The sequence below is a fragment of the Procambarus clarkii genome, chromosome 48, assembly GCF_040958095.1.
Source record: "Procambarus clarkii isolate CNS0578487 chromosome 48, FALCON_Pclarkii_2.0, whole genome shotgun sequence".
Taxonomy (NCBI): Eukaryota; Metazoa; Arthropoda; class Malacostraca; order Decapoda; family Cambaridae; genus Procambarus; species Procambarus clarkii.
In genome coordinates, this window is record NC_091197.1 from 3,773,519 (window position 1) to 3,787,874 (window position 14,356).

A 14,356-nucleotide genomic window follows, 5' to 3' on the forward strand; every position below is an offset into this window, starting at 1 on the left:
AAAATGTAATATCGATAATGACTGCATTATATTACATACCCCATTAAACACGCAGATAAGTACGTCATTCATTAAAACGAGAGTATGCCAAGAATTGTGTAGTCCATTTGGCTAATATCATTGGTTGATTTATAAAATAAAAAAATGGATGGGAAATGGTACACACAGTAAGACTGCAAAGTAGTTTTAATTCTAGAGATCAAAAGGACAAAGTGATTAGAGAACAACCAGCATTCTGTATTGCAAGAGGTGCACTGAGTAATACATTGTGGATTAATGCATTGTGGAGTAATAGCATTGTGGAGTAATAGCATTGTGGAGTAATAGCATTGTGGAGTAATAGCATTGTGGAGTAATACATGGTGGAGTAATACGTTAAATACTAAATATAGAACAAAAAAATACAATTATAATAATTTAGACATGTACATTTAGACTACATGTATATTTGCATTATTTCCACAATCACAATAGTATGCATACAGCACTATTTTTTTTTTGGGGGGGGGGGGGGGGGGAATTAATTAATCACCTGCTACTACATACTTTGAAGTGATAGGTGTCCTTGGTCTCTCGGTCAAGGCTGGCAATGAGGTATACCTCTCCAGAGTGAGAATCGACAGCTATTGTGCCCGTCATCTCTGGGTTGACCAGTTGAAAGTTGAGGAGATGTCCTGTATATGAGTTACTCACGTTAAGGTCAACCAGTAGCAATGGCGTGTTGTTGTTCTCTGTTACAGTCACCTGTTGGGAGAACATACGTATGAACATAGGAATTAAGGAAACTGCCGAAGACCTATTGGTCCATACAAGGAAAAGTGTAACCTAATCACTTTCTTGTGTTTTGGAGGGATGGTTATGTATTTAGAAACAAATGAGTTAACTTTAGTCATGAAATAAGCAAGCAAAACCTACGACTGCATATTCGTCATGATAAAACAATTTGATGCAACACTGCCAAGCTCACCCGGTATTCTTCGCGATCAAAGAGCCTGGTAGTGAGCTCCTCCTTGACATCTGTCACCTCCACCATGATCAACGCAGATGCTGTAAGGGGCGGAGAACCGTGGTCCTGGGCAAGTACTGTTAAGTTGTGCTCCGGCCAGCGCTCAAAGTCCAGCTTGCCGACGGTATACACACTGCCATTTTTGGAGTCAATGGCAAACTTGTCCTCTCCCCCTTCAAGCTTGTAAAGTATTATGCCGTTTCCTGAAGAACTGGCGTCAGAATCATTGGCAAATATTTTTGTAATGATTGTATTTTTGGGAGTGTTTTCAGATACCACAGCCATGTACACTGGGGTGAAATTACCATTCGAGGGTTCAAATGACGTATGCTCAAATACATCAGGTGGATATATAACTTCCTTATACCCATAGAAAACAGGACTATGATCATTGACATCAATTATATCAATGTGAACTAAGACTGAGGATGAGAGCTGAGGTTCACCCATGTCTGTGGCCACAACAGAGAACTCGTACACTTCACGTTCCTCCCGATCCACTGATCCAGTTGCTAAGATAGTACCAGATGTTTCAACGACCCTAAAGGGAAAGACTTGGTCGTAGCTGGAGTTCTTATAAAATATTATTTGATAATGAATTTCAGCATTATTTCCCTTATCTTGGTCATAAGCCAATACCTTCCCAACTTCGCCTACTAAATACTCGCCTTCGACTACCTCAAAGTTGTAGACAGGACGCTCAAAACGAGGCGAATGATCATTGACATCAAATACAGCAATTGATACTGAACTGTAGGATGATAAGCCTCCACCGTCTGTAGCAGAGACGTTTACCAAGTAAAAGTGATCACCTTCCAGGATTCCGGCAACTGTAACCACACCTGTTTTGGCATCGATGGCAAACCTGTTTGTTTCCTGGAGCACTGGAGGAGAATTTTCCCCGTCTGAGAAACTAAATGACTTTTCAGACACAATTGAATAGCGAATTTCTGCAAATAGCTTCTCATCCTCATCTGTTGCCATGAGCTGCGTAACTCGATTCCCTATTGGAAGAGACTCGGGAATACGTATGAGTGATCTCTCCAAGTCTGCCATATACGCAAGTTGGGAAGAGTCAATAAGTTTTCTGGATCCACTTTCTTCAACACCCTCTCTTGCAGAGAACAGTGGCTCTCTCTGGGTAAATATTGGGGGATTATCATTGATGTCTTCAACTGAAATAGTGAGATTCGCATTAGAGGTGAGATTCCCGTCATCTCGAGCCACCAAAAGGAGATTATAGGCTTCCTTTACCTCCCTGTCTAAAGTCTTGCCAACGAAGGTGATGTAACCAGTAGACGAATCAATAGAAAAAAGAGGAGCAGAGTCCCCCAGCAGCTGAAGGTTGTAAGTAGACCCTTGGTAACTGTCTCTGTCAATTACCTGTAAGAAATATTTTACACATCTGAAATATCTGAATCATGTTGTAATTATTTTCTGCATAGAAACTCAGATTTTATTTTCATCAATTATAAGTTTTTAGTTAAATTATATATTTATAGAAAAGTACGTACATTATTACATTTAACAAATTTTGAGGAGTGTTAGAGCTAACAAGATAGTCGAGGTATACCAGCATGGGTTTACATACGTGGATTGCCGGGTGTATTCTGACTTGGGTGCCAGACACTGCATTCTCTTTGATGATTCCCTCATAACTCACAGCATTAAACTGAGGTGCATTGTCATTTACATCTTCTACCTGCAAGTGATGAATATGAGTGACTGAAATGACTTGTATGCAGGAGAAAAATATAGGGAGAAAGTGAAAGCAAAATATGAATATGTTGAATCAAGAGAATTCAGATTGTCGTACAATACTTATGTCACTTTAAAGATGCTGTTCCATGATAACTTGATTTATTGAGTTAACTTCAAATCTTGGGGTGGTTCTAAACAGAACACCCCCCCCCCCAGGACCACGTAAAGAACATGAAATGATATGTGTGTGAGGAGCCTATGCTACGCTTTCCAATTTCAGAATTGCTTTTAGATACATGGATGGAGAAATACAGCAATTATATGGTGTCCATATCTTAAGCAGCACATCAACACATCAACACAATGGAAAAGGTGCAAAAACCTGCAAATAAATGGCTTCCATAACTACAAGACAAGAACTATAGGGAGAGGTTAGAGGTATTAAATATGCCAAAACTAGAAGATAGATGAAAAAGCGGCAATATGATCACAGCGAACAAAATAGTAATTGGAATCGACAATTTTGATTGTAATCCATTGCAAGCTTTTGTGACTTAGTTTAGTTAATATATTATGCACCCCATATCCATCATGTGGGCAGTAGTGGAAAAAGTTACAGAAGCACATTGGAGGCTCAGGGACTGAACCTCATTATTCATTTGGTTAAGCAAATTACAGTCCTCATGAGTTACAAAATTAATGAATATTGTTACATCAACAGCGGGTTCAAGACAGACCACAAGTACAGTGGTCTGTCTTGAACCCGCAAGACAGCGGGTTCTAAATTAAGCAACTTTCATATACAGTAGAGAGAGATAGTGTCTCAATTAATGTTTATCCTGCACACTGCCCCTGCATCCAGTGGGTGGCAATGGAAAGGTTACATTCAGTCACATTTACTACCTACAGTTAACAAACTGGGAATATTTGCCTAAAATTTCTGGTTGTAGATAATTTTGAATTAAATATTTACATATTTCTTGAACATTTGTTACAAAGTTGTCTCTGAATTCACGTATCTTTTTGCCCTTCATCGATGGAGGGTGTGCGAATAATTTTTGTAACTCGCTGCAAACTTTTGTAACTCATTTATCAGTCACAATCAGCATGGAACTCACACCATGGTTTCAATCTCACTCATACTTTAATTTATGTGATTCTAAAAGCCTTGTATGAAATTCCATTTGGAAAGGAGTGAGGAAAGGAATATTCCTGCATTACCTCACTCATTCTTATCCTACTTTCCTGTACTCATTCTTACCCTACTTTCCTATAATCACTTTTATCCTACATTGACACGCTCACTCTTATCCAACTTTTGGCTAGAAATATTTGAACAAACCTTCACATGAACATAGAATATATCAGATGTCCTGGCACTGACCACCACAAGCGTGTGATTGGGGTGGCTCTCATAGTCAAGTGGTGCCACGGTGTAGAGTGTGGCATCCTGGGCCAGAGCGAAGTAGTGCCGTGCTTCGGGGCTCACCTGCAGGTGTAAATGATCCAAAAGATTTTTAATTTATTCATTTATATACATCAGGTTTTGAAAGTAATTGTTACCTTCTTGCAAAGCCTCTAACATACATAGCATTTTGGGCACGTTCTTGAGCTAACAATATATGTAAGAAGTATATTGTAACAGATTTTGAATTCAACGTACTAACTATACACACATTGCACAAAAAAATAAGTATGGATTTGTTCGTACTAACAATATTATAAATTGATAGAAGAGATTATAGTGATGAAATTACATATATTAAGTACTAAATTGGGTATGTGTGAAGCACAAGATAGTTTGAGTTAGTAGCACAAGGTGGGGAAACTAAGGATGAAATTAGGTATTTTGGGGTTCTATTTTTGATTAAAGTACAGGTTGGACAATTTTTTTATTCATTATGGAGCGAGTTCCATATCCTGGATACTTTTATTTGCATGGATGGCTTGCACAGGTATAGTCTAACTCTACAAATATAAGAGATGTTCCTCTTGTCTTAGTGACAATATCTTGTACTTGAACTGTCCACTAGGTGGTGCCCATTGATTTCTTAGCAGTATCTAATACTTGAATTGTCCACTAGGTGGCTCTCTCTACATTCCGGTGAAAATTACCTCAGATGTCAGACCAAAATTCCTGCGAAAACTTCTTAAGCAATATCAGGCAGTGGACCAAGATATTTTCGGGTGGTTCTAGTTTCCCTTGGTTTAATTTGGCAATTTGCATTTTGCTGATGTAATTTAAATACCTGTCAGTCAACCTACAATTCTCGCAATCAACCTATACCCTGCTTTTTCAACCTACGTCTCTCAGTTAACCTATATCTATTTCAATAAACCTATGTTCGTTTCCCTCTTCATAAGAATTAAAGCCTTGCTCCACCAATGGCATCATTTACCTGAACTATTAAGATGGTAGTCAATATTTTCAGACTACAGTATTAGATTTTCCCCTCCTGTCTTCATTTTCTCCAATTATTATTATTATTATTATTATTATTATTATTATTATTATTATTTTTACTTTCCTTGGCTTCTGCTCATTGGTAAGTAATTATCAAAAGAAAGTGCCAAGCCTGGAAGGCTATCATATATATATATATATATATATATATATATATATATATATATATATATATATATATATATATATATATATATATATATATATATATATATATATGTACATATATATATATATATATATATATATATATATATATATGTATATATATATATATATATATATATATATATATATATATATATATATATATATATATATATATGAGAGAGAGAGAGAGAGAGAGAGAGAGAGAGAGAGAGAGAGAGAGAGAGAGAGAGAGAGAGAGAGAGAGAGAGAGAGAGAGAAAGCATCGTCTGTCACAATGTTAGGCCTTAATATTATTCAGAAGGCAAATACGAAGGAAGAAAGATCCTAGATGAGTGATGTCAATGCCAAGCCATGTATGAGTATCGACAAGACATAACGCATTGTTTCTTAATCATATTAGGGTCTATACATACATATAATACCCATTTTTAAAAATCCCAATGTATTTTATATATATAATTTTATTGTTTGGCAAAATTCTGTAAACTGGCTACTGATGACCTGTCATCCAGACTCGACCATTATTCAACTAAGGAAACAGAGCTGCTTAAATATTTGAAAGTTCAATTTTGTAGAGTAGTAGATGGTTGGACCAAGTGAGGTGGTGGTGGAGGCCAAAACCATCAGTAGTTTCAAAGCGTTATATGACAAAGAATACTGGGAAGATGAAGCATCATGACTGGGAAGATGCGGCACCATGAAACTCTCATCCTATAACGACACTTAGGTAATTACACATAGATAGGACACTGTGCAAGAACAAGAGTCAAGGAACATAACAGTACTGTGACGTGCAGCTTACCAACTCGAACTGTGGGTCTGGAGCTATCCTCGCTCCAATAGACCGTAGAGCAGCCACTACATCTCCAACCACTCCTCCAGACAGGTTTTCCTGCAGGAAAAAAAAAACAGCGTTGAATGTAATGAAACGCCATTTTCTGGGTGAGCTCCGGAGGCTCCCCAGAGCTTACCGGGCTGATTTATATATCAGTCCATGGAGTTCTTCCCTACCCGGGACTAGAGCCAGAACCTGCCCCCCCCCCCCTAGAGGCCAGGAGGAGCAATGACCTTCCCGCCAAACACACACCGAAACTATGACGTTAGTACAACGTTCGAACAAGTTTTAACACTTCCTAACCAGTTATAACAACCAATATAGCAAGTTGTAACAACATTCTAATACGTCATAAACACGTTAAGCCAAGATTTAACAACTTTATTACAAGTTGTAACAAGCGGAAAATAGAGACAGTTTCGGTTTGTGTTTCCAGGGTATGGAGCCCCCCCCCCCCCATGCAATTGGAAGCATTCCATATCTGCCATCGACCGGGGTAGGCATCACAAAACAAACCCCACATGGAAAAAATTATTGCTACCCTTAAGACTAAACAGAGAAAAGAACTCCCCAATTCTAAAACAAGTAAAGAAGTAAACGTCGCACCCCGTCGCCTGTCCGTGTAGTTCCCTTGCCCCCTGGAGGGGGTCCCCAGACTTCCCGCGCCGGCAGCCCCACTATTCAGTTCTGAAGGCTGAGCATAAAAAAAAAAAAATACACGAGAAAAACGCTGACCAGAGAGAGGGTGCCGGGGCACCTTCGGGGCTCACCCACAAAATGGCATTACATTACATTCAAATCGGGTTTTCTGTGGTGAGCCCCTTCAGCTCCCTGTAGCTGTCTAGCCAAAGAAATTTGAAAAGAGAGACTTACCCGGGAGGCAGCCACAACTCGCTCCTCAAGTCGAAGTTGAGACAACTGGCTGCAGATTGCGACTTAACACGACACACACCCGACTAGGGCTTGGAACCTTGATGAGGTAACGGGCGACCAAGACCCTGTTCAACCTCCAAAATGTTCGTGCCCGAATGTCAGCCCAAGACATGTTGTCAAAGACGGCAGCCAAAGCAACAAACTTACAAAAGCCATGGGCACGAGGCTAGACCATAGGCTGGCTAGACTGACTAACCCTGCAGACGACCTGGGAGATCCGAGCCCTGGAATAAGGAACAAATTAAACCGAGTCAACCTAAAGTGCATCACTGGCCACAGAAGCCGTGGCGCGTAAGTAATGGCAAAGAGCCACAACCGGACACAACATATGATGTACCCCTGGTCTAACCAACCCAAGGGCCCCTCTGGAAAGCCGCCAACTCGTTCTTCGCCATAAAAGGAGGAGACGGCTGCAACCAAAACCTACCACCAGGACATAAAGAGCAGAAACCCCTGGGCCGGAGGAGATCATGAAGCTCCCCGACCCGATCCACAGAGGCCAATGCCAACAGGAAAAGAGCCATAGAGAAACAATCCTGATCCGAAGGGGCCACAACAAACTGAGAAGAGAAAAAGAGAGCAACAGGTTAAAAAAACAGGACGGCTTAGGCGGCGCACGAGCAGGGCGGAGTTGAAACAATGCACAAGAGAGCTTAAAAAATGGGGCTGAAGTGACATCACCCTGAAAGCAAGCTGAAGCAGCTCTGCCTGCACCGCACGATATTAGGCAACTGTATTCGCATTAAATGATGGTCCTGAAAAAGCCAAGATAGAATGGACAAGACAAACCGATCAATAATGGAAGACAACCGAGGAAGAGAGAAAATCGCAAACGAAATTCACAGGTTGGACACCAACAAAAAAACACCTGATCACCATACATATGATGATATACCCACGTCAAAAAGACCAGACGACAGAGGAGGAGAAGACCGAACCAGCCGTGTACCAAAACGGTCTGATGTGCTAAAAGAGGTGGAGCTATGGGAAACATCTCTGGTTCGGACACCGAGCAAGTAGCACTTCAAACCAAGGCTGGGCTGGCCACCAAGGGCCAAGAGGACTACTCTTCCTTGGTAAGTCTCCAATCGAGCTAGGACATGGAGCAACAGCAGAACCAAGAGGGAGGAAGAGGTTTAGGTAACTAGTCCTTCCAAAAAGCGTCCACCACGATGGCCTCGCAGTCGGGAAAGGGCACCACATGCACTAGAAGATTCCGGGACCATGCCGACGCGAAGGAGTCCACCTTCCCCTTCCCCCTCCCAGGGAGAGGGAAGGGGAAGCCTATAGAAATGCGCATGTGATTTTGAAGCATTCTATATCTGCCATCAACTGGGACAGGCACCCAGAAAGGTAAGCACCCCAAAATAAACGCCTATTCTGGTTAAAAACGATGAAAATAGACAAACAAGTGGACAGAACTCCCCAATTGAAAACGAGCAAACAAGCATGACATCACACGAACTGCGCAGCTCCTCCCTCCCCGTGAAAGGGGAAGCTTTAGACCCCCAGGCCGGTGATCTACCCTACAGTTCTGAGGCTGGATATCAAAATACACAAAAACCGCTAACCGGAGGGAGGGCAGATTGCCGGTGAGCCTCCAGGACTCACCTAGAAAATGACGTTTCATTACATTCAAAGCTGGTTTTCTGGGGAGGAGCCCCTATGGTTCTCCGGAGCTACTTCACCAAAGACTAAAAAGAAGGATGGGGACTTACCAGGAGACAGTCGGTGTTCCGCACCTCAACTCGAAATCGAGACAGGGTGCAGCCGCCGACCCAAAGTGACATAGGCCCGACTAGGCCTAGGAACGTTAACGAGGTAGCGTGCAGCCAGGACCCTGTTCAACTGCCAAAAACCCTGTGCCCGAATGTCAGCCCAGGACATGTTACCAAAGACAGCAGGAAGAGCACCGAACTTACGAACGTCATGGGCACGGTGATAGACCTGAGAGACCCGTACCCGCGAACATTGAAGAAGGGAAACCCGATCAACCCAAAGCACATCCCCGGACACAGGAGCCGTGACGCGCAAATAACGACGGAGGGCCGCAACCGGACACAACGTATGATGCACCCCCGGCCTGACCAACCAAGCATCATCAACCCAAGGACCCCTCCAGACAGCAGCAGACTCATTCTTCGCCAGAAAAGAAGGCTGCAAACGAACAAAACTATCACCACGACCAAAAGAGCAGAAACCCCTGCGGGTGAAGAAGAGTATGAAGCTCTGCAACCCGACCCCTAGAGGCCAATGCCAACAGGAAAAGAGCATTAGAGAAACAATCCTGAACCGAAGGGGGAGCAACAAACCGAGGTGAAGAGAGATAGGAGAGCACTCTGTCCAAAGACAAGGATGGCTCAGGCGGTGAATGAGCAGGCCGGAGGTGAAAAAACGCATGAGAAAGCTTGCAAAACCATGCAGAAGTAACATCTATATCGAAAGCAAGCTGAAGCGGCTCTGACTGCACCGCATGATACAATGTGACTATTCGGCATAAGATGGCGATCCTGGAACAACCACGAGAGAAAGGACAACACCACCCGAACCGAAAACGAAGTACAACGACAAAGAGTAAAAAAAAAAAAATTGCAAGAGGACAGCGTACCCAGAAGGAACAGAGCCTGCCGCTGTTAAAGCTGCAATTCTTTTCAGTCCCAGTGGTGTAGTGGTTAAAGACGCTCGCTTGGCGTTCCGAGTGCGCTTTGTCTTGGGTTCGTATCCTGGCCGGGGAGGATTTACTGGGCGCAAATCATTAACTGTAGCCTCTGTTTAACTCAACAGTAAAATGAGTACCTGGTTGTAAAAACGATTTTTTGCAGCAGTTGTATTCCAGGGAACATAGGATTAAGGACTTGCCCGAAACGCTACACGTAATAGTGGCTGTACAAGAATGTAAGAACTCTTGTATATATAAATAAAAGTAAAAAATAAATAAAAAAAGGTGAAAACTAACTACGCAGTATCCCATCAGCCGAAGAACTGCAGGGTGGATCGCCAGTCCGGGGGCGGGGTCTGGGGCTCCCCCCTTCCCTCTCCCGGGGAGGGGGGGGGGAGCCCCTTCCACCCTTCGGCTCGTGTGACGTCACGCTTGTTTGGTCATTTTCAATTGGGGAGTTCTGTCCACTCGTTTGTCCATTTCGTTGTTCTAAACCAGAATAGGGATTTGATTCGGGGCGTTTGCCTTTCCGAGTGCCTGTCCCGGTCGATGGCAGACATAGAATGCTCCAAAATCACATATGCATTTCTATAGGCCATTGCTCCTCGTGCCTGTCAGAGGGGGGCCAAGTTCTGGCTCGTGATCCTCTGTAGGCCTAGAACTCCACCTACATCGGCTGACACCAAAGTTAGGGATATCCATATCAGCCTGGATAGCTCCAGGGCGCCGTAGGGGCTCCCCCCCAGAAAAATGCTTGCTAAAGATCTTTTCAATTTTTTTCTTTAACAAAGTTCAATCTTGACTGTTAGATCCATGCAATGAGCAAACTAGAAGATATTAAATCCGACCACTTCTATGAAAGGTATAACAACATCTCCATGCTTAATAAACCATTATATAGAACAGGCAACAACAGATGCATGTTCACTTATAGGGTAATAAACCCAATAGAATCCCTATTCTCTAAAGCTATAAAAACCTTTCAGAAAATCTATCTGATAATTCCAGCACTTGTTTTAATCTTGATAAATTTATCAATTTAAATCAAATCAATTTTATTAAAATTAGACCAACTTATCAAAATTAATCACCAGCACTTTATTTGCAGAACATTTCTGCTCTGGTTAAGTTGCACTCTTGGAATATTAATTAGATAATAGTTTCTAGTGTGGTTCTTCATGCTTCCAGACCTGGATTGTGAATTGAATGATGGTATCCCGCCTAGTGGTAGGCCTAGGGGGCGGTGCCACGTGAATGGTGAGGTTGGTAGCCAGTGATGATCTTCCATTTGTCACCACCACTTCAAAGTCGTAGGTGGGACGGGAGTACTGCTGCAGTGGGGACAGCACAGAGACAATGCCAGATGTCTCCTCGATTGCAAAAGGAACTGGGGATAAAAAAAAATTATTGTAGTTGTATTATTAGTCGACGCCTAACCCACCCATTTGAAAATAAAATGACGAAGTTTCAGTCTATCCTGGACCTTTATCAAGTTCTGGACAGACTGAAACATCATCACTTCCTTTATTTTCAGATGTGTGGGTTGGGCTTCTAATTTTCTGCCACTTTATTGTGACTTATTGTCTGCACATTATTCATATATTGAAAGATGACAATCCCCCATTCACCATATATATGTACTATAAAGCATCATGAAGTCTCAGCATCACTATATCATCATAGTCTTAGCATCACCATAAACTGTAGTCCTGTAAATTGTCAACATTGCCGCATTATGAAACTTGGCCTCATTTGTATACAAACAAAAAAGCACCATAAGCGCATTTTGAGGGTCGACTATGATAACAAATGATTGTTGCCTAATGAAATTTAACTGTCTCGGAGTGCGTAAACTATCTTAACTGTTAAGGTTAAGGTTCACTGCATACCCTTTGGATATGCAGTGAAAATACTTGTATGTGGGGGGTAAGGCTGCATATAATTTTGTTTTATCAGGAATGATAATGAATAAACCAACTATTGTAGCCAATTTCAATCTATTCTTAGGTTAAGTAGTGGAATGAAAGTCCATGGAAACATTTAAGGAAAATGTTTTCAAAAGTGTGTGGATAGGGAGAACAAACCTTAACTTTATAGGCTAAGACCCTGAAAAATTTAACAAATATGGAATTTTCACGGGGTTAACACAGGTACAATACATTGTGGATATGGACAGAAAAACTTTTGCAAACATGTCATTCTTGCATGAATGAGAGGACCGAATTCTCTTAGTAACCACAGCTAGTGGTGGAGAATAGGACCCCAGGTAACGAATCCAAGCCCCTGCAGCTAAAGCACCCAATAAAGAACCCCTAGAAGAGCCTTTCCCATCCTAAAGCATCAATTGAAAAATAAAAACAACAAGTAAATCCAGATTCTCTTTGAAGAAAAGGAAACTGACTGCCAACATTAATATAGGAAATGTTAGGGATGGTCTTCAATGTCAAAATACTTCATCTGCCTTCACCAGTCCTTGGCAGCACACACCCTAGCAATGTAACAACTGAATTAACAAATACACAACAAAGTCCCTGACTGAAGTTAGAGAGAACCATCATACTAAGTCACTTTCTGGTGCACCACCAGCACACAACGTGGCACAAAACTCGCCATGGAAGTTCTCAGTAATGTGTAGTCTGGAAAATAAATAGCAACAGTTGGACTTGGGGACCAAATTACTAACATTACCTTGCAGCAGAGTGATGTAGATAATGACCTTGGAGTCAGAATCCATCATTCACACAAGGCTGCACAACAAGTGGGCGGGTTAGTAAAAAAAAAAAGCTAACCTAGCCCAAGGAATAATCAAGTATACCTTTGATTTTAAATTAGGAAAAATAGTTAGCTAAGGTAGTTATTCAATTGTATAAATCTCTGGTGCGCCCCACATGGTTTATTGTATCCAAGAATAGAGACCACATTTTCAAAGAGAGACAGCTTCATGGGAGAAAGTTAATACCAGGCAAACAAAATCATTCAAGAACCAAGTCAACTCTCATACCAGGAATAACTGACAGCCACAAGGCTAACAACACTGCAAACCAGACATGACAGGGCGGATCTCATCAAAATGTTTAAAATACTGAACAATTTGGAGGATGTTGATCCAGACAACTTCTTCAAAAGTTCAGATGTAACACAAACAAGGAGCAACAGTTTGCAGATGATGAGTCACAATAACAGGGCTAAGAATATGACCAAACCACACACCAGAAAATGAAGAAACAACAACGTTTTGGTCCACCCTGGACCATCATCAAGGTGTATGTGGTCTTGATTTGACCACATATGACTTGATAAGGGTCCAAGGATGGACCGAAACGTCGTCGTTTCTCCATCATGGAGTGTGGTTTGGTCATCGAGCAAGTTTCAAGCTCAACTAGCCACAATGAAGGACTGAAAACAGGAGATGCTTTTTCACCCACAGGGTTATATACCAATTGAAACGCTTACCCATTGAAGCCGAAAATGCCAAAACTCTGTTGAACTTTAAAATGAAGCTTGAAAAAATCATAAGCACAAATGAGGGGAGACCTTTGACAAGCTGCCAGCTTCCTGTCCTCATCAAGGCCACTAGAGAGTTAATGACCCTCAGGTGAATTCAGTTGAACACTGATGGTTATTCACACGATAAAACAAGTACAGAACAGTGAAAAGTGATCATGTTCAGCTGATTATCTGGTTCCTGTCTGGTGAGTGATACAGGTCACTGTCATGATGCATACTAAGTCTAATGTCATAATTTATTATAGTAACAGGCAGCATAGTAAGCATATTATCATTACTTATTCAAGAGACAGGCAGCATACTGAGTACTGTATGTCATCATCTAATTTATTGTGTTGGGGACAGGAAGCCAGTTTATACATGAAGTACATGTTAGGCTTATATCGAGGTCCCTTCCAGGGTCGAATTACTGGCTCTCCAAGGACGAAACACCACAACAAGCTTACTAATTCCTAGGTACTTATTTACTGCTAAGTGGACAGGAACATTAAGTGATAGGAAATGCACCCAACCATTTCTGTCCTCTCAGAGATTCAAATCCAGAATTCTTGAATGGGAGTCGAGAACAAATCCGACTGTACTACCAGGAACCTTAATTCAAGGTATCTATTCAAAATAGGCAGTACATGTACTGTATACAGAGTAGAAAATAGACTCGCTCGTAAAACTTACCTCCTTCCTGGTAAGAATGAAACATGTCAAAGAGCAGTTCAGGTCCTGGCAAGTCCACTACATGGACCTGGCCCACACTGGCACCCACTGGGGCATCCCCACCTACCCAGAGCTCAAATGGTGCCCCCACAAACCTCGGCTCCCAAGAGTGAGTCGCCATCACGCTGAAAAAGCGAGAAAAGACAATTTATGTACAGTGAAATAAAAAATGGCTTATCAATGAGAAATTATTGAGATTATACAATGATATCGAACACCCGTCTCTGGAAGTCTAAGGATGCGAGTTCGATTCCATTCAAAGACGTCAATATTTTTCACCTGGAGTTACTCAGGATGCTGGTTCATTTCTGTTGTCATGTTCCTAAGACTTTCTGATGGATGCACAGAGAAAACTGAATTAGAAATTCAAAGAATAAACCAAAATGCAGA

The 14,356-nt window shown here is 41.7% G+C and overlaps 1 protein-coding gene across 1 annotated transcript in view; it reads right to left on the reverse strand.

Moving 5' to 3' along the window:
- The window catches only part of Cad89D (cadherin 89D), a 160,008-nt gene that overhangs the window by 22,146 nt on the left and 123,506 nt on the right, over nucleotides 1-14,356 (reverse strand). Inside the window, exons 12-18 of the mRNA XM_045752662.2 lie at nucleotides 13,928-14,091; nucleotides 10,939-11,135; nucleotides 6,124-6,213; nucleotides 4,050-4,196; nucleotides 2,598-2,708; nucleotides 968-2,389; nucleotides 547-744 (exon numbers count right to left, since the gene is read on the reverse strand). Coding sequence (XP_045608618.2) covers nucleotides 547-744; nucleotides 968-2,389; nucleotides 2,598-2,708; nucleotides 4,050-4,196; nucleotides 6,124-6,213; nucleotides 10,939-11,135; nucleotides 13,928-14,091 — 2,329 coding nt within the window. The remainder of the gene's footprint in view (nucleotides 1-546; nucleotides 745-967; nucleotides 2,390-2,597; nucleotides 2,709-4,049; nucleotides 4,197-6,123; nucleotides 6,214-10,938; nucleotides 11,136-13,927; nucleotides 14,092-14,356) is intronic.